Source organism: Rhineura floridana, chromosome 2 (assembly GCF_030035675.1).
Source record: "Rhineura floridana isolate rRhiFlo1 chromosome 2, rRhiFlo1.hap2, whole genome shotgun sequence".
Taxonomy (NCBI): domain Eukaryota; kingdom Metazoa; phylum Chordata; class Lepidosauria; order Squamata; family Rhineuridae; genus Rhineura; species Rhineura floridana.
The window spans coordinates 94,185,798-94,213,768 of NC_084481.1; the positions used below are offsets into that span (position 1 = coordinate 94,185,798).

Consider the following 27,971-nt stretch of genomic DNA (forward strand, 5'->3'; position numbering starts at 1 on the left):
GAGTAGAAAAAGAAAGGTGTTTGTATATACCTGGTTCAAGCTCAAAATATTGTTTTAAAGATACAAGCACAATTAGGGCTGGGCTTAATTTGAGTCACAGCTCACCCAGACTTAGTTCTGAAACCTGTTTTCAGTTTCCAAACTTGTTCCTGGAATTTATCAATAATTAAGGAGTATACATCTTTCTTTTCATCACTGAGGAAAAGTGTGATGTGACCAGTGTGGTATAGTGTGTGTGTGTATGTATGTGTGTATATATATATTGCTGGGCTTGAATCAGGCAGATATAGATTTAAATCCCTGCTTAGCCTTGAAGCCCTCTAGCTGACCTTGGCCCAGATACAGTCACTATCTCAGCATGACCTATCTCACAGGGTGTGTTGTGAGGATAAAATGGAATAACCCCTATGTACAGTGCCCTGAGCTCCTTGAGAAACAGGATACAAATGTGATTATTAACAATAATCACAACAGGCCCCCATGCACCTGTGATTAGGGATCAAGTTTCCAGAACAGAAGGCTTGCTTTCCAAGCAAGCTTAAGCAATGAACACCTAAAATTTTAGAAGATGAATGCTGACTGAGGAACATCACACCTTTGAGCCTCTATGCAACCAAGATTGGAGGGAGAGGGCTAGTTTGCAGACTCATCCTTTCCACTAAGAAATAGCTTGTTTCTGTTGAGGCAAACTTGTCTCTTGCTTTTAAGGTTGTTTAGGAGAGATCAAAAATATTTAGCCAGTCTTGTTCCCTGACTTGTCTCCCTGCTAGGAATAACCTTTCTCTTCCTGTTGCTGAGCCAGTGCCAACATCATACTCTCTGTTACTTGTCTCCACAGCTTCTCTGGGTATAGAGACAACAGGATTTGGGACAAACATAAACTTTGGAATCAGGTGCCAAGTGGGCAGCGGTCAAGCTATGACCTGAAGGAGAGGGTGTGTATCGGCAGTATGACCGCCATGGAGAGTGCCACATACCAGCGAATCCCCACAGATGAGGCTGAGGCCCAGATGCTGGCTTCTGCTGACCTTGATGATATGAAAAGTGAGATTTGGATTGGGTCCCTGTTGGCGGCGGTGGTGGGGTCTGTCTGCCAGGATTCTCTCCTAATGCAGCACTGAATGAATATGAAAGCTTTATAAAAGCATAAAGATTGCTATGCTGCAGAGAACAATAGACCTTTGTACTACAAGTGGCCAATTAGATAATTTAGTAGCTTCCACAACAAAGTCAGGAGGAAGGTAACTATACCATATGGTGAATTCTCACTAATATTTGGTAGTTAGAAGGATACTGCCTCTGAAAGAGGTTGTGTTTTTGGCTCTCAGAGCACATCTATATTAATGGCCATTTTAATATCCTCTAGCAATGGCTTCCAATGGTTAATTATGAATTGTGGCATTGTGTGAAGAACTGGCTCTTTTTGTTTGTCTTTAGATCTACTGTTTATCTGTATTGATCAATAACCCTGAGTTTTTGTATTTGGGAAGATTTACGGCCCAAACCGCCACATGTTTATTCAGACATAAATCTCTCTGAGTTCAGTGGGACTTAACTCTTAAGTAAATATGCATAGGATTGTAGCCAGAATAATTGTGCCCTATTTTCTCAGCCCACACTGATCATGATTCTGTAAACCACTGTTTGTGCCTCCTCTGACCGTCCTTAAGACCAAAATACCTAACTGGTTCCCTGGCCCCTCAACTGGCTCCTTTGCTGTCTGAGAATAGCACAAACAAGACCCAATTGCAGCTACTTCAGTGTCAGAACATTTACCCCAACTACAAAAAGTAGGGCTCCTTCTGGGAGGAAGGATGGGATATAAATTCAATAAATAAATAATAAATAAAAAGTACCTCTGCTTGAGCTACCATCAGCCCTGCCTCCATTTCCTAGAGAGAAATAAGCACCTGTTAAGCCCAGGCCCTAAAAACATAATAGTAGCCCTGCTAGATCAGAACAAAGGCCTATGTTGTCCAGCATCCTGGTTCTCACAGGGATGAACCAGATGCCTATGGAAAACTCCCAAGCAGGACAGAAGGTCAATAGTCCTCTCTGTGGTTCTCTGGTACCTAGCATTCAGAGAGGCATACTACCTCTGCTCCTGGAGGTAGTTTGGTACCCTACCTGACTAGTAACCACTGCTAGCCTTGTCCTCCATGAATTTGTCTAATCCCCTTTTAAAGCAGTCTAAATTGGTAGCCAATGCCACACCTTATGGTAGCAAATTCTATATGTACTGTGTGAAGAAATGCTTTCTTTTTTCTCTCCAGAATCTTCCACCATTCAGCTTCATTGGATGACCCCCAGGTTATATTACATGAGGAGAAGAAAAAGGTCTCTCTGACTAGGCCCTCCTCTATCTGTCAAAACTATTCCAGATGTTGCTTTAAGTCATTAGATAGCTTCAGTTCATAAATGCAGCCTTCAAGCTTATTTTATTTTTTAAAAACGGAGGGGACTATAAGATGGTGGAATCTGAAATAAAGCAGAGGCAAGAGAAAGGGTTATGTAGAAATAAAATCATGAGACCATAGTTTACATTTTGATATGAATTCATAGGATGCTCTTACTTGTGAGACTTAAAATCAGTTTATGCTGTAAATCTATAATTTGAATGTAAAGTCTGCCTTTGTCAGAATACACATTGTTTTTTTCTGTGATGTATCTCCGGCTAGCAACATTCCTATATGACACAAGGAAGAAATAAAAAGCAGGAAAGCAGGAGAGTAAGGTCTGGTAAAGTTCCTTGACAATTTATTCAGACACTGAGGGTCAAACTAGTGTTATAAAGGAAACACAGCATTCCCCACATAATATTGTGAGAGCTAGGTGCACATTTGCAGAGAAGAATCAGCAGGCAGAATGGGAGGCAATAGCCTGCTGATTCTCCCCTGCAGGTATCTCTCCCTTGGACTGATTGATCCTCCCCTCAGCTGAGCTGAAAACTGGAAATTAGCCTAACTGGCAGTGGCAGCAGGAGTGTTGGTAGTGGCATTTTCAGAGGAGAATCAGTAGGCATGGGATGGTTTAAATACTGTTCTTTCCCACGCATGGATCCTTCTCTGTAAATGCCAGCACTCCTATTACTTCTGGTAATTCTGAAGTTGGGAGTTTGCATTTGACAACATAACCTGTAGAGTGGCCCAAAGTCAGGAAGGAAGTAAACTGAAATAGGCTGTGTTGAGGAGATTGGTGGACATAAGTCATCTGACTTAAGGCTACTAGGCATCAGTCTGTGTCTGCTGGTAGAGTGAACCTTGGCTTAGGGCCAAATGGAAATGGACTGCCTTCAAGTCGATCCCGACTTATGGCTACCCTATGAATAGGGTGTTCATGGTAAGCGGTATTCAGAGGGGATTTACCATTGCCTCCCTCTGAGGCTAGTCCTCTGCTCAGCTTGCCACAGCTGCACAAGCACTAGACCCTAATTTGGCATCAGTGGGAAATTTCCTTCCAATGCAAATAGCTCCTTTAGGGAAGGGCTTTTCCTCAGGGCCACAGCAGAGGAGAAAAGGGTTAAATGTCCCCTTAAGGCTGGCCAGTGTGGCATAGTGGTTAGAGTGTTGGACTACGACCTGGGAGACCAGGGTTCGAATCCCCACACAGTAATGAAGCTCACTGGGTGACCTTGGGCCAGTCACTGCCTCTCAGCCTCAGAGGAAGGCAATGGTAAACCACCTCTGAATACTGCTTACCATGAAAACCCTATTCATAGGGTAGCCATAAGTCAGGATCGACTTGAAGGCAGTCCATTAAGGCTGGCTGGGATCCTAATAATTATCAACTGCATATTAAATACAAAGACACATGTAACACCATGTGTAGTTTGGCCCTTACACAGGTAGTGCAATGTGTCAGGTTCCCAACCTTCTCACCCCAAAGTCAAGACCCCCTTTCAACCTTCCTTCCCTCTGTGGGGCCATTTCTTCCTTCCCTTCTCAGCATTTACCATAGTTTTGCATTAAATGTACACTGACACAAATCATGGCTAATACAAATCAGGCTCTCTTGTTACCATGATTTGCAGGCCTACTTCCTTTTCAGGGACTGATTCCTGCAGAATATGCTGTCCATAATAAGATGAGATGTGTCAGTGGCAATGAGAATTAATTATGTAATATATGTTGTATCCTCTTGCCAGCTCAGAACTACCCATGGCAAATAACATCTGAGTTGTTTCTTTTAACAATGCCCTAAGGAAACACCACAATAATCACTAGTGACTACATGGACCTTGCCACTTGTTCTTCAGCTTAGTTCACATCTACATCCTCCAAGGAGAGAGCCAGTGTGGTGTAGTGATTAAGGTGTTGGACTACGATCTGGGAGACCAGGGTTCGAATCCCCACATAGCCATGAAGCTCACTGGGTGACCTTGGGCCAGTCACTGCCTCAGCCTCATGAAAACCCTATTCATAGGGTTGCCATAAGTCGGAATCGACTTGAAGGCAGTATATTTACATTTTACATCCTCCAATACCATACTGAGAATCCACTGAAGGAAGGATTCTCTAGGCCTTACTGTGCTGGGGGGAAATCTCTGAAATACTTCCCTTCCTTTCTAGCTCTGGCCAGTCCAGATGTGGTCTTCTGTTGCCCAGGGGCTCTGTTTTGTTATTCTCCATTTATGTCTCATGACACTGTCCATCCATAATGGATGGAATTCATTTCTGAGCTTGTCAGGCAGGCCCTGTATCTTCTCTGCTGTGATTCCAGGACTTTTCCTTCCCCTGTTGACCTTGGCTCAGAGTTATCAGCCAGCTTTTGTGCTCTGAGAAATCTATGCATTTTATCTCCTGAAGGGAGCGGTCACATTAGATCCAGATTCCTACTCGGAGGGTCTATCATTGCAGTTGCTGAAATTTTTTAAAGTAATTAGGACTCAACTTATGTACATGTACACTTATGGGCTGTGCTGTGTGCCATGCCCCTCCACATATACTGGTTCTTTCTATGTGGGAGCACTGAAGAGACGTCATGGAAATGCCAGCTCTGAGCCCCAGGATACAGAAAAGTCAATAGGCTGCTTTCCCAGGCTTCGGTGGGTGGAGACACCAAAAGGGAGTGAGGGGGCACAGCAGGCAGTGCCACAAGCCAAAGAACCTTTTCCAGCAGCACATGTATTGGATCTCCTGCAGCAAACTTCCTGCTGAGCTGTGGCAGTGAGCAAGAATATGTATGTGCTCCCTTGGACTCCAAGCAAGCAGGGGAAGTCTCTGCACTTGTATCTTCCCTAGATGACGTATGCTGGCATTTCCTCAAAAATCTGGACCTAGCAGCTTCCTGGATTTTGTGCTGCCTAATAAGCTACAGAGAGAAGAGGGGTCCATCCCCTAAGGCATACTCCTTGCTAATGTTGTGATTGTCACATGCCCTTTGACTCCCGCCTTCTTAAGGACATCGCGATGGCTGTTCCAGACAGAGAGAATGCAGTGAAGGAGATGGGAGTAGGAGACAACTCGGAAGTAGGGATAGCCATCTGTGTCCATAATTCTTTTGGGTATGAGGACTTTGAGGAGTTTGCCCTGAACTTCGAAGACTATGATCTATGGGAGGCCATCCAGAACCACTTGGGCTATCAAAGCTTGAAGCCAACCTGTAAGTACCTGCTGGGAACCATATGTGCGCACATGCGCACATTCCCTCATACATCTACTCTTAGTTTTGCTTAGATTCTAGTCTTCATTGGGTGACCAGATTCAAAAGAGGATAGGCTGTTTTACCTTAAATAGTTATACAGACAATGTTATCCTTGTGTGACAATTTGCACCTTCAAAAAGTCTTCCTTCTACAAAACTATTAAAGGTGCAGGAATGTTGTCCTTTTTTGTCTCTGGTCATCCTATCTACCCATGGGTGCACACAGACAAGCAATGTTTACTTCTTCTTTTTTTGCTTAAAATTCTACCCTGGTGTATCCCATAAACATACTTTCAGGCATTTGTGTTATTTTGGCATGAAGTCTGTCTTTAAGAATCTAGAGGAGACGTGTGGCTGAAGGTACCTAACTGCAGCCTATACTTATTCATAAGCAAATGATTGCACTCATGATGTCTCATTTTAGTTCTTGACTGTAACTTTTTTTCTAGAAATGTGGCTTCCAGGTACACTTACACTTGAGCATCATGTAATAACATATATTATAAACTACAACATATGCTCATCCTGCTGAACTCATCACCAAACATACACTTTGGAAGCCCACCCATATGCACTAAAAGGATACTCTGGCACAGGAAACTTTGGGTCTTATATTTTATACAGGAGTTGCTGTTATCAGTGTTGGGAAGGACCACATAGAACACTTACAAGATTTGAGTCTGCTCCAGCTGACATGCAGAGGGTGGAGGCTGGCAATGCATATTTGTCAAAGACTCTCTCCTTTGGTGACCACAGACTTCCATCATGCATAGTGAGATAAATCAGTGAGGATTTTATTTGCACTATTATTGGGACATAAGGAATGTTATCCATGCTGTTCATTGGCATCCTGGTTGATCTTGAGCAGGTCTAAATCCTATACTTTAAGGCTACTATTAGTCCTGCTGGGGGGAGAGATAGGCACCATACAGATACCTGTATTGTTTTCCCCAGTGGGGCTGATAGCAGGAGGTTTTTACATCAACAAAACAGTGCTGGGGAAGTGAGTATGAAATCCCCTTTCCCCCATATCTGCTGCAATCAAACTGGAGCCCACAAATGCCGCTTTAATTTAAAAAGAAAAAGTAGGAGATGATCATGGATCTCCCACATCACATTTGTTTTGGCCTTGAAGCACCAAACTCAGACCTATTTCTGCAGAATGGAGATAGCTCTGCTCATTCCCATTCCAAGGGGATGTCAGGCATGGGAAGGGGTCAAATAAGCATGGGAATAATATTGGATAAAGCTAATATTGCTCTATATGCTAATAATGGACTGTAGCAACTACACTCACATGCATTGTACATCACCCACTTCATACAAGTCATACATCTACATCACACAGATTCCTGCACTCACATATTATTTCTTCATGTCTACAAATCAGCTGTACAACTTGCCTGTAGAAATGATAGCATTACATTCAACTACTGTGCACATAGAGCACCCCAGAATAACAGCTCCAAGCAGCTTGAATGCATTGGTATTGATGAGCACTTGTTGTTTTTTGTCACTCATGTACAGCTGAAAGTGGGATGGTGTGGGATCCAGCTGTCAGCAGGCCTCAAATCAGGAACACAGCCAGTGGGAGGAAAAACCCTCCAGCAATGTATAGACTGAAGTTATATTTAATTCACAGTGCAATTCTATAAATTCCTTCTCAGAAGTAAGCCTCATTAAGTTCAATGAAACTTCCTCTGAGGTAAGTGTGCATAGAATTGCAGCCTTAGTGACCCACATTCGCTAGAATTTAGGCTCTGACTTGGCAACATAGGATCTAAAAATGGTCCTTCCAGGGGATGAGATCATGGAACAGGGGAGAGACTCCTAGCTTGGCAGCTGGGCATTTATTATTGTATTTCATACTCCCAAGATGTATTAAAAGTAGGTGAAGAATAGATGGAGGGCAGCATGGATAGCTGGACTATTTGGAAAACACCTGGACACTACTGTCCAGAAGTGCTGTTTTCTCACATTTTATGCTACTTTCCAATAATTACACTGGAAAAAATAAAAATAGAAGCCCTGAATGGTTGCCCTTGGCTTGATCCGTTGACTTAAATCAACCCCTGTTAGCTGTTGTCTGGGAGATACCGCTTAGCTCCCATCTTAGGTCAGAAAACCCTTCAACTATCTGTCTTGGCACTACAATATTTGAACCTACTGCATAAAAATTTATGTCATTAACTTCCTAGGGCTATCTAGGCATTGGTTGAAGATACCTTAATCATCACCTGCTTTTAGAGGTGGGGAAACAGAAAACCAGAACAAGCTGCTTTTTAAATTGTTCATACTGTAAATGATTTGGACTTAGGAGTCAGCAGTGAGCTGTTAGAATTTGCTAATGACACCAAATTGTCCAAGGTGGTAAAAGCAATGAGCCCCAATGTGAGTGTGAAGTGCGCATTGTAGCAAAAAATCCTAACTTCTGGGGGTCTGAACTGGCAGTGGCTGACCAGAAAAGAGATCTCAAGATCATGATGTATAGCTTGATTAAAATGTCAACCTATTGTGCAGCAGCTGTAAAAATAAAAAAGGCAAATTTCATGTTAGAGATCATTAGGAAAGGGATTAAAAGTGAAACTGACAGATCCTAATGTTGTTGTACAAATCTGTAGTGCCACTGGGAATACTCCATACAGTTTTAGTTATCTCATCTCAAAAAAGGACAGTGTAGAGTTGGAAAAGGTGTAGAAAAGTATAACTAAATGATCAAGGAGATGATGGAGAACTCCCCTGTGAGGAAAGGTTACAACAACTGAGTCTTTTAGTCTGGAAAAAAGCAAGTAACAGGGAACATGATAGAGTTGCATTCTAGCATTTTAGTATTGTAGCATTTAATATTTTAGTATTTTTAGTATTTAAGTTTAGTATAGGTTTATTTGGATATTTAATGAGATGTTTTAAATTGATTAATGTGTGGTTTTAAATTGTATGTTGATATTTTGATGTTGTGAACCGCCCAGAGAGCTTCGGCTATGGGGCGGTATAAAAATTTAATAAATAATAATAATTATTATTATTATTATGCATGGTGTGGAGAATGTGAAGAGAGAATTTTTTCTCCCCATCACATATTACTATGATCCAGGCTGAATAAAAGATTCAAGACAAACAAAAGGAAGTTCTTCACATAGCACATAGTTAAACTGTGGAATTTGCTGCCACAGGATGTAGTAATGGCCACCAACTCGGACCGCTTTAAAAGGGTTTATACATATTAAAGGAAAATGGTATGATGGCTGCATACTACCTCCAGCATCAGCTGTGACATGCCTCTGGACACCAATTGCTGGAGAACACAAGTGGGAAGAGTTTTGTTGCACTCATGCCCTGCTTATGGGCTTCCCATAGCCATCTGGCTGGCCACTGCGAGAACAGGATGCTGGACTAGATGTGTCTTTGGTCTGACCCAGCAGGGCTTTTACATTCTTAACCCTTGCTAGTTTATGCCCTTGGTGATTTATTTATTTATGTAGGCGAACAACAAAGTAAAACAATAAAGTTTACCCAGTAACACCTCCTCTTGTTTATTCAAGTTTAGCCTTGTTTATCCTAAACTATTTAGTATATGCAAATAGCACACACACATAGAAGAATAGTTGTTGCTTCAAAAATATGGGATTTTCCCACATCATCCCATAAACCATGCTAATCAGAGGGGGCATGACAATCAGAGATCAAAATGTTTGCCGTGGGGAGAGCCAGTCCAGTCCAATATAATGGTTAGATCTAGAAGTGTTGGACTAGCCCTAGGGAGGTCCAGGTTCAAATCCCCACTTGGATACAAAACTGGCTAGGTGACCATGGACCAGTCGCTCTCAGCCTAACCTACCTCACAAGATTGTTGTGAATATAAAATGTGAGCAGGAGAATACTATATACTGCCTGAGCTTCTTGGAGGAAGAGAGGATAAAAATGTAATAAATAAAATAATTAAGGGTGTACATGTATGCCTGTAATATACTGAACTCCTCTTCATGTACTTTCACGTATAGGGCTCTGAAAGTCCTCCCAAAGTTCCTTCCACGTTATGCACTTCCTCTGCCTTGGCTCTCCACTGTTGTTCCTGCAGCATCCAAAAAAACCCAAACAGTAACAACAAACAGTAGCTGAGCAGAGGTTTTGCCATGCTTCATGGAGTATATCACTGCAGCAATATGCACCTCTCTCGAGATAGGGATCTATTGCAAAAGCACCTACACCTGTTCAAGAAGAATGTTGGGAGACAAATGTGTGGGAATAATACCTCTATTTGCTAGCTCTGTTGCAAACTGTTCAGAATAAGTCAGAATGTAGGGTAGAGAGGGCCATAGCTCAGTGGTGAAGCACATGCATTGCATGCAGAAGACTTCAGGTTCAGCCTCCAGCATCTCTAGTTAAGGATCTTGGGTAGAAGGCCTGCACCCGAGACCTTGGAGAGATGCCGCCTTTCGTAATAAACACGGTACTGGTCAAGACTGGCCAGTGGTCTGATTCAATACAGGACAATTTCATAAAACATGACAAGCAAGACAGTGCATGCTCTGCTTTAAAAAGAAAACATAACACTAATATTCCATGCCAAGGAACACTGCACTGAGAAAACCTTAATTCTGTGATTTGTACAAATTAAGCAGAATAGTAGAAATATGCCAATTTTTCATAATTTATTCAACTCTTAGAGTCATGTTGGGGGAGGAAGGAGCTTCTTAGAATGCTGGTTTCTGTGACCATTACCAAAACTTATGCTCCTGTGGTTTCAGTCATGGCATATATAAACCCCAGCTATAGAAGGGCAAGCTAACTGTCCTGACAATGCATTTCTATTTATTATTCCACTTGCCTTTGTTCCTGTCCTGGCTTTATTCTAGGCCATCGTTTTGAAGATAATCCAGGAGTAAGGAGACATCTGGTTAAGAAACCCTCCCGGAGCCAGACTACCAGAACCAGCAAAAAGCCTTTGGCCTCGATGTCTGTCAAGAAAAAGAAGAAAAAGAAGAAACTTGACAGGAAACCCCACGAGGTAATGGCCTGGACCTGCTGAGACCCCACAATGTACAGATAAAGTTGGCAGATTCAAGTACGTGCTTGCCATGTTTCATGGTAGGGGATTGCTTCCCACAGAGGCAATAACAATAGTCACTGTAACCCTTGGCTGCAGAGTTCATGACAAATAGATAAATATAGGTGAGTAGTCTTGGTCTAATCTGTACTCTTTAGGTTCTCCCTTGGTACAAAGAGGCCCTGTTTTGAGGGGAGAAATGGCTGGCTCAGAAAGGGAGACTAAATCTTCTAGACCTTTGGGATAGTGTGAATCTAGACCTCCTTCACTGAAGTTCTACATGTGCTCTTGATATACCAGGCCCACAGGCTGAATTGGACCCACAGGATGAGGGCAGGCACACATTTCCTCTGAAGCTATTTTTATTCTCTTATAGCAGCTCTTAAGCATTTTGTCATCAACCGGGATTCCTGGTGACAGGACAGAACTATAGAGTATTACCATATCTCTGTGTCATCCCTATGACAGCAATAGGTGTTAAGCATGCAATTCTTATCAAACAACTTGCACAGAAGAAGCAACTGTTGTTCTTGCTTGTCTCTGTCCTCCCCTGACAGGTATTTGTGGAGCTGAATGAATTAGTGGTGGACAAGAACCAGGACATGCACTGGACAGAGACAGCACGCTGGATCAAATTTGAGGAGGATGTGGAGGAGGACACAGCACGATGGGGGAAGCCTCATGTGGCCTCACTGTCCTTTCGCAGCCTTCTGGAGCTCAGGAAGACTATTGCCCATGGTGAGTAACCAAGACAGCTTTGTCCTAAGATGTATTAATTCATTATTAAATTTATATCCCGCCCTTCCTCCCAGAAGGAGCCTAGGGCAGCAAACAAATGATACAACACTAAAAACATCTTAAAAGCATCTTTAAAAACATCTTTAAAAAATCTTTAAAATAATTAAGATGTTTAAAAACATTAAAAACAGTTCCAACATAGATGCAGACTGGGGATAAGATCTCTACTTAATATTTAACTGGAGTGAATTCCAAAGGGTAGGTGCCAAAACACTAAAGATCTGCTTCCTCTGTTGTGTGGAACGGACCTCTTGAGGAGATGGTATCTGCAGGAGACCCTCCCCTGCAGAGCACAGTGATCAACTGGGTATGTAAGGGTATGTTGACAAGACTTTAATAAAAGCTATATCCTGACCTGCAGAAAAAGACATAAGCAGTGTATACCCCATACATTCAAAGCACATGATTTCCCCCAAAAGAATCCTGGGAACTGTGGTTTGTTAAGGGTGCTGGGAACTGTTGCTCTCTGAGCAGTAAACTATAATTCTCAGGATTCTTTGGGGGAAGTCATGTGCTGTAAATGCGTGGTGTGTATGCAGCTACAAATCAGCAAGATCTCTCATGGTTCAGGCTCTCCAGGGAAAGAGAGATCATGTTAGGGAGTTATAATAATCATTATGGGTTGTCTTCTGACTGCCAGGTTCTCTTTCCATCATGCATAGCATCCTGGTCCTCTGGCTGAAGTCGAAATGCTGAAGTCTTGGGCTAAGAAAGAGGTCACAGAAAATGTTTTCTTTTCTGCTGATTTTTCTTACAAAATGTTCAGAGCCAATTTAAGATTTAGAGTTTCATGGAAGATTCTTGGGATATATGAGCAATGTGTGAAATCCCATGCAGTGGGGTCTAGATATATGTATGTAAATTTATTTATTTATTATTTATTAGATTTATATCCTGCCTTTTCTCCCAGTAGGAGCCCAGAGAGGCAAACAAAAGCACTAAAAACACTTTAACACATCATAAAAACAGACTTTAGAATATATTAAAACAAAGCAACCATTAGAAACATATTAAAACAAAACATCTCTAAAAACATTTTTAAAAGCTTTAAAAACATCTGTTTTGTTTTTTTAGAAAGGTTTAAAAATGTATTAAAAAACAGTTCCAACACAGACACAGACTGGGATAAGGTCTCTACTTAAAAGGCTTATTGAAAGAGGAAGGTCTTCAGTAGACACTGAAAAGATAACAGAGATGGTGCCTATCTAATATTTAAGGGGAGGGAATTCCAAAGGGTAGGTGCCACTACATTAAAGGTCCATTTCCTATGTTGTTCTGAATGGACCTCCTGATGGTATCTGCAGGAGGCCCTCACCTGTAGAGCGCCGTGATCGACTGGGTATATAAGGGATAAGACTGTGTTTCAGGTATCCTGGTCCCAAGCTGTATAGGGCTTTGTACACCAAAACCAGAACCTTGAACTTGGCCTGGTAGCTAATCACCCAATGCTATTCTCTGAAAACCACCCTGGAGATAGGATCAAAACCACTGTAAAACAATTCCTCCATTACCCATCTCACCAAGTCGGCCCAGAAGGATACCATAGTCAGTGGTATCAAAAGTTGTTGAGAGATCAAGTAAGAGTAACAGGGTCGCACTCCCCCTATCCTTCTCCCAATAAAGGTCATTGGGGTGACCAAGGCCAATTCAGTCCCATAATCAGGCCTGAACCCAGAGAAGAATGGATCAAGATAATCTGTTTAATCCAAGAGTACTTACAATTGCTGTGCCACAACCCTCTCAATCACCTTCCCTAAGAACAGGGTATTTGCAACAGGGAAGCTGGAACCACTTCCTCCCACAACGATGCATTGACCACACCCTGGATCCACTAGGTCAAACCCCTTTGGCAAGCTTTAATAAGCCAAGAAGGACAAGGGTTGAGAGGATATGTTGCTGGCCTCATCACTGTCCACTACACCAGGCTGCAACAACTGAAACCGTTCCCAAGAAGTTACAGCAGATGTTGCACTGGACACCTCACTGTGGACTACAGCGGATATGGATGAGGCATCGAGATTGCTACAGAGGCGAGCAACTTTACCCGCAAAGTGCCTTGCAAACAATTCACAGTGGGCCTCAGAAGGATCTAAAACTCTATTGCCTGGAGTTGATGTCAATAGACCCCTAACAATATGGAAAAGCTCCACTGGACAGCTATGTGAGGATGCGATGGTGACAGAGAAGTGGGCCTTCTTTGCCACCCTCACCCCCACACAGTAGGCATGGTTATGATGTTGTACTCACCGCACATCTTTCACCACTTGTGCTCTAGCCAGCGTCCAGCCTGTTTCATTGCTCTTAGTTCACTGGTGTACCAAGGTGCAAACTGGGCTCCACAATAATAATAATAATAATAATAATAATAATAATAAAATTTTATTTCTAAGCCGCCTATCTGGCCGAGTTAACGGCCACTCTAGGCGGCGTACATAAAAATTAAAACAACATATAAATACAATTATAACATCAGTCTCTAATTAATCAAGCCCCCCCACATCTTTACGAAATAAAACCAGATTACCCAGGAGTACCGTAGGCCCGCCTAAACAGCCAAGTTTTCAATCCTCGGTGGAAACCTACCAGGGAGGGGGCATGGCGAAGATCATATGGCAGAGAATTCCAGAGGGTGGGGGCCACAATCGAGAATGCCCTTTCTCTGGTCCGCACCAGCCTAGATGTTTTAACTGGTGGGACCGAGAGAAGGTCTTGAGAGGCTGATCTCGTCAGGCGGCATATTTGGTGATGCTGGAGGCGCTCCTTTAGATAAACTGGACCGAAACCGTATAGGGCTTTAAAGGTTAACACCAACACCTTGAATTGGGCCCGGTAAACAACTGGTAACCAGTGCAGGTCTTCTAGCACTGGAGTGATATGATCACGGCGGCGGCTGTTCTTAATCAACCGTGCCGCCGCATTTTGTACCAGCTGTAGTTTCCGGACCGTCTTCAAGGGTAACCCAACGTAGAGCACATTACAGTAGTCTAAGCGAGAGGAGACCAGGGCATGTACCACCCGTGGGAGCAGATGGACAGGAAGGTAGGGTCGCAGCCTCTGTATCAGATGTAATTGATACCAAGCTGCCTGGCTCACTGCCAAAACCTGAGCCTCCATGGACAGCTGGGAGTCAAGAATGACCCTGAGGCTGACTTCCCAGGAGGATCCCTCCGCCTGTGCAGCCTCTGAGACGGCTCCCGTCTTGGATGAAACTTTTTCAGTTTTAAATCCAGTCAGAAGGGTCTTTTTTGACTGGGGATAATTTCTTCCGGATAAGGAAGAAACGTGAGATTTCCCACACAGCTTTGTTGTGATTGTTGGAGACTGGAATTCGTCAGAATTGTCTGTGAAAGAAGGTCTTCCAGCAGCTCGGACGGAGCGAGGATTTCTAGCTAGCTCAGCTGAAAAAGTGACCCTTTTTTTTTTTAGAAAAACGGTTTAACAGGCAAGCATTCTCCTGTCTACGCTTATCACTTTCTTATCTACACAGCTAAAGAGATTTGTCAAAGAATCAGCAATTAAGAAAACCCGGGTGAGCCAAAACTTTCCTTCTTTTTTACTCACGGAACTAAGGGGGAAGAAAATAAAAATAGCCTATCTTTTTTTATTGCAAAAAGCTGACATGGAAAATAGCATTATAAAGATTACAACGGATGAGGGTTTTCTTTTTGACTTATAAGACTTTGGTGTAATATATGTCTGAGACTATTTTTTCTGATCTACTTTTTTTTTTTTTGACGAATCTGCTCATCTTTTCTGCTACTAGTTTTTTGGACGCTGTGAACTAAAGCTGTTTTTGCACTTCTGGGCATATAAGAGATAAGGGCTGTCTAGAGTGTGACGCCAGTTGGTTTGAAAGATTAACTCCTTTGTAACTGGATAAAGAAATAAACTGCTCTTTGCTTGGGACATTGAAAATTGAAGGAGTTTTGTTCCTTTGGCTTTAAGAATGACAATTAAGAAGATCATGGATGTACAAGAAGGGACTTTATCTTTAGACATGTTTCAGAAAATAATGAATGGGATTAACTCAATAAAACAAGAACTGAGAAATAATAGTCAAGCGTGGAGAATTGAATTTGACAAAATGAGACAGGAGCTGAAAGAAATTCAGGATTCTATGAGAAAGGAGAATAAAGAGGGATCTGGAAAACCAAAAAAGGATGAAAGAGAAATTAAAGGCAAGGTTCAAACTATGGAGATTGGATTAAATATGGATATGGAAAAAGATTTGGATTTCCTGGCTGTGATGGATTCTGGAGACAAATATTACGGTTTGGAACTCAGCGCTGTCCCTGAAGGAATTGAAGAGATTGGAGATAAATATATTATCGGTTCAAAAAAATTCCTGGACTGGAAAGATTTGATGGAACTTGAAATGGAGAAAGCTAACAGAATTAATCCCTGTTTTGTGTCAGTGGAAAAATCTTCAAGAGATGTGCTAGTGTATCATATAAAAAAGAGGAACAGAGATGCGGCTTTGCAACAATACTTCAGTGATATGTTCGGAACTGATGGCAAGAAAATATCTGTGAAAAAGGAAGTTCCTATCAGACTCTTATTATATGACTATGACAGCAAGATTATTGGGCGCGTAAAGATGGAAGATGGAAGATGGAACCAATACGGATAATGGAGGAAGAGCGATTTGAAATTACTGGACTTAGTAGACTTGATGAGTTGGATTAATTGACATGTTTATCTAGAAAAAAAAATTGATGGACATATATCTCAAGGATTGGAAACTTCTCTTTGACTTTTTGTGGAAGAATAAAATGATATGATGTTAATGAGATTTGTACCCAATTAAGATAACCGCTGGAGGAAGGTGATTTTATAATCTATAAGATACAGGCTTGTTATATATTATAGACTTATAGCTGAACTACGACAAATCGGAAGTCAATTTTTTTATTTATTTTTTCTTTTTATTGTATTAGTTATGGATTTGTGTTTTTTCTTTTTGTATTGTTTTGGTTTTGAAAATTTGAATAAAAATTAATTGAAAAAAAAAAGAATGACCCTGAGGCTGCGAACCTGGTCCTTCAGGGGCAATCGTACCCCATTCAACACCAGGTCAATATCTCCTAGCCTTCTCTTGTCTCCCACAAGCAGTACCTCGGTCTTGTCGGGGTTCAGTTTCAGCCTATTACCTCCCATCCATTCACTTACGGACTCCAGGCACTTGGAAATAGTATCCACAGCCAACTCTGGCGAGGACTTAAATGAGAGATAGAGCTGAGTGTCATCCGCATATTGGTGACACTCCAACCCAAATCTCCTGATGATGGCCCCCAGCGGCTTTACATAGATGTTAAATAGCATGGGAGAGAGGATAGGGCCCTGTGGCACACCACAATTGAGAGGCCAAGGGTCTGAAACCTCATCTCCCAATGCCACCCGTTGGTGCCTGTCTGAGAGATAGGAACGGAACCACCGTAAAACCGTGCCCCCTATTCCTATTCCCTCCAGGCGATCCAAGAGGATACCATGGTCAACGGTATCGAAAGCCGCTGAGAGATCCAGGAAGACGAGGAATGAATGTTCTCCGCTATCCAATGCCCTCCTCAAATCATCCACCAGAGCGACCAAGGCTGTTTCAGTTCCATGTCCAGTCCTGAAGCCCGATTGGAATGGATCTAAATAATCTGTTTCCTTCAAGTGTGTCTGTAACTGTTTGGCCACCACTTGCTCGATCACCTTGCCCAAAAATGGTAGATTAGAGACTGGGCGAAAGTTGTTCAGCTCTTGGGGATCCAAGGAGGACTTTTTCAAGATGGGCTTTATTACCGCCTCCTTGAGGGCAGATGGCAGTGCACCCTCTTCCAAGGAAGCATTTACCACCGCCTTGATCCCTTCGCTCAGTCTCTCTTTGCAGCCCACAATGAGCCACATGGGGCAAGGATCAAACAGACAGGTGGTCAGCCTCACAGTAGAGAGCACCTTGTCCACTTCCTCAGAGAGAAGAGGCTGAAACCGATCCCACCGGACTGGAATGCAACTGGCCATCTCTGGCCCACTTCCTGTATCCACGGCGTGTGGAATCGTGCTCTTCAGGCGCTCGATTTTATCAGCAAAGTGTTTAGCAAATGTGTCACAGGAGGCTTTAGAATGCTCCATGGGTTCCTGCGCAACTGGACCGACCAGGCTTTGGACCATTTGGAACAACTTCCTGGGACAACACTCTGCGGACGCAATAGAGGCAGCAAAGAATTCCCTCTTTGTTGCCTTTGTTGCCACTTGGTAGGCAGCTATTGCTGCTCTAACCAGTGTCCGATGGTCTTCAGAGCGAGATTTCCGCCACCGGCGCTCTAGTCGTCTCACCTCCTGCCTCAGACCCCGTAAGTGTGGTGTATATCAGGGTGCAATCTGAGTTCTATTCAGGGGGAGAGGACGTTTCGGAGCCACCCGGTCTATTGCCCCGGTGATCTTCCTATTCTACTCTGCCACCAGGATTTCGACCGGGCGACCTTCTGACGGCTCCAAATCTCCCAGCGCATTCAGGAATCCCTTAGGCTCCATCAGGCCTCTGGGACGGACCATCCTAATAGGTCCCTTTCCCCTGCGGAGGGTGTGCGGCAATGAGAGGTCCATGTTCACCAAATAGTGATCTGACCATGACACGGGGTTCGAAGAAACAGCCCCCATCTTCAGAGCACTTCCTCCCCCTCCCGAGACAAACACAAGGTCAAGAGCATGACCGGCTACATGGGTGGGCCCAGAATTACTAAGGTGCAGTTCCCAGGAAGTCATGGTTTCCATGAAATCCCGAGGAGCTCCTGTGAGAGCCGCCTCGGCATGCAGGTTAAAGTCCCCCAAAACCAGAAGGTTGGGGGAGAGAGCCCGCACGCCCGAGACAACCTCGAGCACCTCGGTCAGGGAGTCAGCTGTGCAGTGGGGTGGGCGGTACACAAGCAGAATCCCTAAACGGCCCTTAGGGCCCAACCTCCAGTACATGCAGTCAACAAACTTGGTCTCGTGGAGAGGGAGTCTGGCAAAACTCAAGGACCCTCGATAGATAACTGCCACTCCCCCTCCCCGCCTACCAATCCTCGGCTGCTGCGCGTACTGGAAACCGGCTAGACACATGGCCTCAAGCACAGGAGCTGAGGCCTCATCCAGCCAGGTTTCCGTAATACACAACAGGTCTGCGTTCTCATCCACGATCATGTCATGGATGAGTGATGTTTTCTGTACCACAGACCTGGCGTTACACAACAGCAGTCGAAGGTTGGATGGAGTCGTACATCCCCCAGTTATCTTCTGGTGGTGAGCAGGCCCGGAACAGGGGATGGATATTATGCATCTATCCCTTGTTCCCCGAAACTGGCCTGGCCTGTCCCTCACACCCCTCCAGCATCTGCCGCTTAGCCTCTTAATATCGTGGCTTCCCACCCTCCCCACAGGAACCCTCTCTGATATGCACATGTCCCCCTCCCGCCAGGGACTCGAGCAGAATCCCCCACCCCCAGACAAGCCCACGTAAAGTTGTCAAAGTGCTTCGTTGTCCTCGACCCTTCACAAATCCTGTTCTTCCGGAGCAGCCAGAGCGGTCGTACTCTTTCTCCTCCTCTCTTTTGCATGGATTAATCGCCTGCCTTTTAACCAGGCCCGAACGTAGCCTGTGCTTCTTGTGTGGAAGCTCTGCATTACTGTAGATTTTATGAACCCCTGTGGAATGATCTTTAATTCACTTTCTCAGGAGATCTTCCTCTTCCACTTTGCCACTACCAAGCTACTGGGGAAGAACAAAGGACAAGTACGAGTAGTGCTGCGACGAATGACACAGCTGGGTCAAAGCCGAAAGGAAGCCTAGAGGCTGATGAGCACAGATGCGAAAGGAGAGTCCGGAGTTGTACGAGCTCTCAAAACAGCACAGGTTCAGCAGAGGCTGCTTTCCTTCTCCCCATGTCATGAGAAGTTACAGCTGTGGGTCAAGAAGCCAGACAGGGCACTTGGGGGCAACCGTGTCAAGAGCCTGATGTGCCTCACTGTTCCACAGCGTGACAAGGGCTTCAACAGGGTCACCTGCTCTGTCTACTGGGAACTCCGCCAGAGCATTCAGGAATCCTGTGGATTCCATTAATCTCCAGGGGTGGACCATCTTAATCTGTCCATCACTCCTGCAGGGGAGGATTGGAGCCATAAATCTAAACTTCACCAGGAAGTGGTCTGACCATGACAATGGGGTAACATCCACCCCCTTTATCTCCAGACCACCCCTTCCTCCATCTGGAGCAAAACCTAAGTCGAGGGTGTGCCCTGCCCTATGCGTTGGGCCGGTGACAACTTGAGACAGCCCTCTGGTCGTCATGGAGGCCATGAAGTCCTGAGTCGGAACACTAGAGGCAGCTTCAGCATGGACATTGAAATCACCCAGGACTATTGTTCCGGGCTCCTCCAATACCACAGCCAAATTAGTGAATTAGTTACATAAAGCTGTAAGTCATGGAGATACTTCTACTACTGTCATAGGTGAAGCAATATGGACTAAGGGTTCCTTTGCACAGAGAAAATGGCAGCAGACAATAGTCTCTGTGGCTTTTTTTTTTTAGAATAACTTTATTGCAGTTCAAACAAGAAAACACGTAACAACCACAAACTACAGTGCACTACAAATTCATCAGAAACTGGGATGTAAAGTAAGAAGAGGACTGATCCCCAAAGGAACTACTACTGTATAAACCATTGACAATAGTCTGTTTGAGGTACTGTGTGACTGACAAATCTCTTCTATGGCCTTAAATAATCTAAACCTGTTGGTCTTCCTGATCCCAGGAGCTGTTCTGCTGGACCTGGAACAAACAACATTACCTGGCATAGCTCACCTTGTGGTAGAGACCATGATAATCTCAGACCAGATCAAGGCTGAAGACAGAGCCAATGTGCTGAGGGCCCTGCTACTCAAGCATAGGTAGGTACTGTGCTGGGATTAGAAAGATAGTGATTTGGGCTATGCGTGACAGGGTCACATGTGGGATTGCTGCTGAAGGGTAAGTATGAAGCATGAACAGTGGCATAATACAAGAAGTTGGGGCCTAAAGACAGCAAGAAAAGACCAGGGATGGCAAGAGGGAACTGAGTGAGAATAATTTTTCCGTGTGGAGTTGATGAGGTTCCTGAAGTCATCTTAGGAACTGAGGGTGCACGAAGTTGTTGGTTGCTCTGGGGCAGTGAAACAGATCTATAGGTGAAGTTTTAGAAGTGAAGGAGCTCGTAGCCTTGGATACATGCCTGCAGGGAGACCACGTCTTTAGGGTACATAAGGCAGAGCTTGGAAGATTACTTTTAAAAAGTAATAAATTACAGTTACAGTTACATGGCCCAAAAAAGTAGCAATTACAGTTACAATTACAATTTCTCTGAAAGTAACTGATTACTTTACTTTCCCTCCAAAGTAATCACTACAATTACATTTCAGTTACTTTAAAAAAACGCCTACAAGGTGCTGGCCTTTGCTGCTGCACATCTAAGTAGCCTAAAACAACATTAAAAATAAACACACACATACAGAGGTAGTAGAATAATTATTTTATTCATAAGATAGCAATGGTGGTCTCTCTGCTGGTAAGGGTGGTGGGGAGGGAGGCTGAGGCCACTACTCAGATCGTTGCACGTGAAAACAAGTGGAATCCCCCCCACTCAGCCAGCAAGCATAATCTCTCTCACTTAACCACCTCCCAGACCCTGCCCTGCCACCAATTCAGGGACACTCACTCAAGCAAACATTTTCCCCTGAGATGCAAAAAAGTTAAAATACTGCAAATGCAGCACAGTAGCCAGATAGGGTGGTGGAGGCCACTTTGTGTGCCAAGTGCAAACACAGTATTCACACACACACACACACACACACAAAAGCTTTGTCATCTTTCACCTCCACAGTTCTTTATCTTTATTTTGCTGCTGCCTCCTTCTCCTCCTTTATCCATGTTTTTGACCTCCGGCTCCTTTTTCCCTCCACTCCATTCTTCACCACCGCTATCCGTTTTTTTAAATAATTGTTTTCTCCACTCCACCCCATCTGACTCTCTGCCTCCTACCCATCCACAGAGCATAAGGGATGAGCGATGCTGCACAGAAGCCCAGTTTGAGGCACATGATTTTCATCCACAAATCCCCCCCCAAAGTAATGCCCAAAAGTAATGCTGGAAACATTACAATTACTCCACAAAAGTAGTAAAATTACTCCTAGTTCTATTACAATCAAAATGTAAAGGAATTACCCACTCGTTACTCAAAAAAGTAATGAATTACAAGTAATTCATTACTTGTAACTAGTTACTTCCAAGCTCTGACTTAAGGGTCAGGTAGAATGTGGGCAGGGAAGCTGTAGAATAGATGAGTGGGGATTTGTTGCTGTGGACACAGCAGGAATAAATGATGTCTTTATGTGAAGGGTATCTCATCATTTTGATCAGGCTATGAGCAGCAATAACCTTTTGCCAAAGATAGCTGGCCAATGTCCTGTAGCTCCCTTAATAGCCCCATTGCTCCCTCAGCCACCCCAATGATGAGAAGGAGGCATTCTTCCCCCGGAACCATTCCAACTCCAGCATGAACTCTATGGTAGGAAACCACCATCACCACCACAACCATGCAGCTGACACTTGCATGCCATTGATGGGAGAAGAGCGCATTGAGATGACAGAGCCCAGAATCCATGACCCTGACTACAGAGAGGTGAGTGAGGAACAGGCATGGAGACTTTCAAAAGGGGACAGAGTGAAAGCTCAGTGTGAGCTAATTGTGCCAAGAAAAAATGAATTTTGCAATCTGTGCAAATTAAGCAAAGCTGCGCATATTTCAGTATTTTCCATAATTTCTTTTGCTTGTACTGGTCATGGGAGAGGAACAAGAAAAAAGTTAGAGAAGGGCATTGATCAAGACATGGGGAAAATTGTTATAGGAGCCAGTAGTATAAAGCCTTAGGAGTTATGAATGAATGAATGTGTAGGGCAATATTGTAGTTTTAGCATGTGCCAAAACAATCAGTCTCTAAACTTGCCTTTTATGAACATATAGAGTCAAAGAGCAGCAATGGACCAAAGACTGTGCCCTGTTGGACCTCAGTGACCAGAATGCAATCTATCTTGTTATGGCCCATTTGTCTAGCAAACTTGAGTGCCTCTTCAACAGTGCGTGGAGTAAATGTTATTTTAGGCAGTCCTGGCTAATGAGAACCTTTATTGTTGAGACAGAAAAACATGCACCTTCACAGCTCTGAGGGACATCGTGGCAAATACCTCAAGTTGATGGAGAAGATTCCCGATGATGCTGAGGCCACTGTAGTGCTTGTCGGTAAGGAATTCTAAGCCTAAATCTAGTACGGAGGCCTTGAGAAAGGCCTGTAGAATCAGGATAACAGTCACATTCTTCCTTTTGCTCATATGGTGGGATGAGGGGGAGAGGTTGCTGCTGCAGCAGTGGTGAAGCAGCCACTGTATCCTATCCCCATTCAGCCCAGGAAGTGAAAGGTGAAACAACCAGAAAATCCCCAGATGGCAGAAAAGTAGTAGAGACACCTTCCATATCCATAGAAGCACTGCCAAAGCTGACCAGTGGCAATGCACCCACATGTCATCCACACATGGTGAGAGCCAGTGCACTCAGGTCAAGGGGATATGCTCCCAGCACACAGCACTGCATCACAACACAACACAACATGCGCAAAGACACCACGGTGCCCTCATTCCATGAGTCCCAGTGGCATAGGCAGAAGTAACCCTGCTGCTGGCAGTTTCTGGGCATCCATCCAGGCAAGGGCTTGATTCCCCTTATGCTGCTCACAACCACCATTTTGGAGTACAACATAAAAAGGCAAGGAAGAAGAGGCCACATAGCACTCATACAGCACCCCAAGCGGGACACCTGCATAGACTACATACAGCCGTTCTGGGACAGGGATTCAATATCCATCAAGAGTCTTGTGCCAACCAGCCAAAGGGAGGGAGCCAGGGCATGCAGCAAGGGGAACCATAGCCACACGCTGGCAGAAGCAACATCCAGTGGCTGACTGCATAGGGTACAGGACTGGAAAACAGGAGATGGGAGTTGGAGTCCCACCAGGGGGAAGGGAAAGGAATATGGCTGTATTCACCTTTAACATGCCTGGCCAAAAAATATCTTGGCAGAGGCAAAAGACAATCATGGCCAGCATATCTGAGATGTTCTGCTGTCATGGCAGCAGCATTTCTTGCATTCTGCAAGTGTAGTGAAGCTTGCATCAAGTTCTATAGCCCTCAGATGGCATCTCAAATACAGGATTGCTTGTAAACCTGCTCAGAATTTCTAGGCCAGTCAGAGGTTTCTGATAGTGATAAGGCAATCCTCCAGAGAGGTTCAATTCCGTTTAGCTGTGATATGGAAAGAGCGAACTCCGGAGAAGCTTCTGGAATTTGGCCTTTGGCTATGTTGAGGTGGTTTCAGGATTAGATCAAGGCTATCTCATTAATGGAGATTTCATTTTTCATTTGCAGTCTTCCCCACTTCTCCTTCAAAAGTAGGAAATGGGACAGTAACCTCAAACTCTGTGTGCTGTGTCTTCTGTTACTCACACTGCCCGCTGTCCTGTGTTGCTGTTACCAGCAGGTGTTATAACAAGGACAGTGTCAGAAGGAATTTGCAGCAGAATGTGCTGATGTATGTCATTTTGCCAAGACTCCATAATCCTGGGACATACTTCCTTCTATCAGAAGCTTGTAGCTTCTGCACCGATAAACATGATTTTATTCTTCCCCTCGTAGGTTGTGTTCAGTTCCTTGAACAACCAACAATGGCCTTTGTCCGTTTGAATGAGGCTGTGTTCTTGGAGTCAGTCCTGGAAGTACCAATTCCTGTCCGCTTCATCTTTGTCTTGCTGGGGCCAAGCCAGTCCAACATGGACTACCACGAGATTGGGCGTTCCATCTCCACCCTCATGTCAGACAAGGTGAGGAGCTGTTCTGTCTGTTCAGGCTGGAGCTGGAGAATAGATGAGAATGGTAGCAGCACAGGTGCTGAGGGAGGCATTGGAAAGAGAGCATCAGGAAGAAGCAGCGCAAAGCCAAGGGAACACAAGACAGGAAGACTGTGCCATGGAAAGGCATAGTGTAGGAACAAAGGTAGGACCAAAAGTTCCCAGTGTCAGGGAGTTGCAATAGGCCTTCTAGGATCCATGAGAGAAGAGAAAAGCCATTTAAGATAAATCAAAATATAAAAAAGGAATCCTTATGGCATTTTTAGATTCGGTGATTTTAACTATACCCCATGGTGACTAAAATACACACTGTGTGGAGCAATTTGCTGCTTGATGTTACTAATTTCATGCTGACCATCCAGAAAAATGTGGAATGCTTAGTATCTTATTTATTCATTTATTTATTAAATTTATATCCCACCCTTCTTCCCAGGAAGAGGAATATTAATCAGTTTTTAGATTATGGGTAGTTGGTGACACTACTACATTCTTCAGGTTTTCTATGGGATTCTTCTTGGCTTGGTTCAGCAGCCTCACTTGCAATCCACCCAGATCATCTTGGACACCTATCTCTGGCTGTTCTCTGCACGTCTCACAAATGGGTATCCTAACAAGTGTTGCAAGGCAACTGAGGAAGCAGAGAGGATCTTCTGCTTTTCCACAAAGCTGCAGATAGTGCAATTTTTGACTCATCTGCATGAACCCCCTATAAAGGTAGAAGTACTTTCATGGCCTTTTGCAAGGATTTGGGACAGAATAATAAAATTTAACTATAGAAATATGCTAACTTCTCACAGAGATATGGGATGCTTTCAGCTTGGGGATGTTATCTCACAAACAGCTCATTCAGATCTGGTTTTTCTGTGTGCGCAATTGCAGAAGTGTGTGGAAAGTATCCACACGCTCCCATTTTTTAGTCACGATATTCATTGCTGTTCCACCACTGCATATTGGATTTTCTGAGGAATGGGTAAATCCAGATTAAATTAAGGAAAATCTAGCATTTTGATGACAATGTCATGTGGATGATGCAAAAATTGTATACTCTGACCTGGAAACAACTATAATACAGTAAATACATCTTATCAGCTTTCCACAGTTTCCCTTCATGTTACATTATATAAGACTTTTTTGGAGAACAAATCATGGAGATTTTGTTAACTTTATCAATTGTGCAGGGCACTCAGCAGCAGAGATAGATGCCCCTTCAGGACCTTAGGGAAAGGAGATGCTACAGTATGGACTGTTCTGGTAACCCCTTAGTAAAGAGCGCAGTTGAGATTTCAGAGGGCAAAATGCATTGGGGGGAGGGCAGCTCTGTTCCAAAATTTTCAAAAAAAATGGAAAGAGAAACAATAGTCTCCCCAAAAAAGGCAATATAGGGATAAAATAGTGATGGTGATATACTAGGATAGGTATTGAGTGAATAGGAACAGGTGGAGCATAAATTTGTTACCCATGACCCCTGGATTAGAATGGTTGAATTGAGAAGAGAGTTACAGGGGCCTGTGATTACAATGAGTCAATACTAGCATTGAAAGTGGACAGAGGAGCCCATCCTGGGTCTGAGAGAGCATCACTAGGCAGTGTTACATAGGACAGAGGATAAGTGCTGGGCTGCTCTCTGCCTGCCTGACCGTATTCCTTTTTTGGCTGACAGCATTTCCATGAAGCTGCATATATGGCAGATGACCGCCAGGACCTGCTCAATGCCATCAATGAGTTCCTTGACTGTAGCATCGTCATCCCTCCATCAGAAGTGGAGGGGAAGGATTTGCTCAAGTCAATTGCCACCTTCCAGAAAGAACTGCTGAGGAAGAGGAAAGAGCGGGACCAGAAGAAGTCCACCAAGGAAGGGAATGTCCAGGAAGCCAAAGGTCTCTTCTCTCCTTGCCTTTTGCACCTAGCAATTCTACTTCATGGCCTGGCTAGGGTGGGTGAGGATGAGCTCAGTCCACATGTTGCTTGTACAACAGCTCAAAAGAGACACAGTGCATGTTAGTTGATGCTGAGGGGGGGAGCTTTCTGTAAGTTAGAGAGACAAGGTACAGGAACCTGACCCCCTGCTTAGGGATGCTGGAGGCTGGCGCAGTATGCAAAGGTGTCTTGTGCCTACTTCCCTCTCCCTTTCTCTCACTACTCCTCTGGCCATGCTTTCCATGTCTTTCCAGAGCTCTGTGAAGTGAAAGCTGAGGAAGAAGAGGAGGGCGAAGAGGAGGATGATCCTCTGAAGCGCACTGGCATTTTCTTTGGTGGTTTAGTGCGGGACATAAAACGCAGGTACCCCAAGTATCTGAGTGACCTCAGAGATGCCCTGCACAGCCAGTGCCTCGCAGCCGTGCTGTTCATCTACTTCGCTGCTCTCTCTCCTGCCATCACCTTTGGGGGACTGCTAGGTAACGTCCACCCTCCTTATTCCTCACCTCCCCACTCGACCCCAGTTGTCTGCTTAAGCTGGTTCCTGTCCACCTGGGCTGCCCAAGAGATTGAGCAGATTACTTCAAATTTTGCCTGTGCCTGTATTAGCTGAGTGGCTGAATTGGTTTGCCTGCACCCATGCTGGCCAAGTGGGTGGCCTCAGTTTGGCTCTTGCTATGTTCAGATGAGTTTGGCTCTGTCTCATTTCACTCTTGCCTGGCTCTGGGGCTTTCCAGTCTATGCGTGTCCTTTGCCCATTCTGTATGATAACAGTAAAGCACTTTACTACTATTCATAGTTACTCCCATATTGCTAAAGTGGGATGTCCATGTGCAGATACTCCAGGTCCTAAATAGGGTGGGGAGAGAGCAGAGTAGGAGTGGAGATGGTCTCAACCTATCCTTGCAGAAAAATAAATGTCAAAATGGCCTCTCACAACACATCAAAATGCTGAGGGCCAAGGCTTGCACATGAGCATTGCCATATCCCTGCACAGCTAGGGATGGATGGGGCTGCCTCTTCATTATTGAACAGATTGGGCGGGTATCTTGGGCCCAATTCCCCACAACTCATTCTTCTATCAATGTCAATGGGTGCCAATATTTTTATTAATCTCCAAGTCATGATATGTAGACACTTGATGCAACAACCTTGCTAAAGCTAAGCAGGCCTGATTCTGGCCAGTACCTGGATGGGAGACTACTTGGGGAATCTTATGTCTGCTTCCTTGAATTCCATTGTGGAAAAAAGGTGGGAAATAAATGTAATGAAATAATTGGTTTTTAAAAACAAGGTGCCATGTAATATTAAACATAAAGTAAGTGTCACAGAGCCCTATCCACAGGCTTATGTACTACACTTTCCTCTCATATTAGAGGTAGATCCAGACATCAGCTTCTCCATCTCCAACAGGATGGGTACAATTTTCCCTAGGACACTTAGGAAATGTGCTCCCTTTTATCCATGTGTATTAATAGGGACCAGTGTAAACCTTCCCTAGAAGGTTGCTGATATAAGCAGAAGCTTCAGCATCTCTGCAGCTAGAAGATATCTCCCATTACTTGCTGGAGTCTCTCAGGGGTTAATGTCTGTACGGGAATGCATTCTGTGATGG

General features: G+C 44.1%; 1 protein-coding gene across 3 annotated transcripts in view; it reads left to right on the plus strand.

The window, feature by feature from the left end:
• SLC4A3 (solute carrier family 4 member 3) overlaps nt 1-27,971 on the plus strand; it is a 66,111-nt gene that overhangs the window by 24,828 nt on the left and 13,312 nt on the right. For all 3 annotated transcript variants that reach the window (XM_061609436.1, XM_061609435.1, XM_061609437.1), the window contains 9 exons: nt 839-1,044; nt 10,499-10,650; nt 11,247-11,427; nt 20,263-20,398; nt 21,984-22,164; nt 22,683-22,782; nt 24,228-24,412; nt 26,100-26,316; nt 26,611-26,835. In XM_061609436.1, the coding sequence (XP_061465420.1) occupies nt 839-1,044; nt 10,499-10,650; nt 11,247-11,427; nt 20,263-20,398; nt 21,984-22,164; nt 22,683-22,782; nt 24,228-24,412; nt 26,100-26,316; nt 26,611-26,835 (1,583 nt within the window). The remainder of the gene's footprint in view (nt 1-838; nt 1,045-10,498; nt 10,651-11,246; nt 11,428-20,262; nt 20,399-21,983; nt 22,165-22,682; nt 22,783-24,227; nt 24,413-26,099; nt 26,317-26,610; nt 26,836-27,971) is intronic.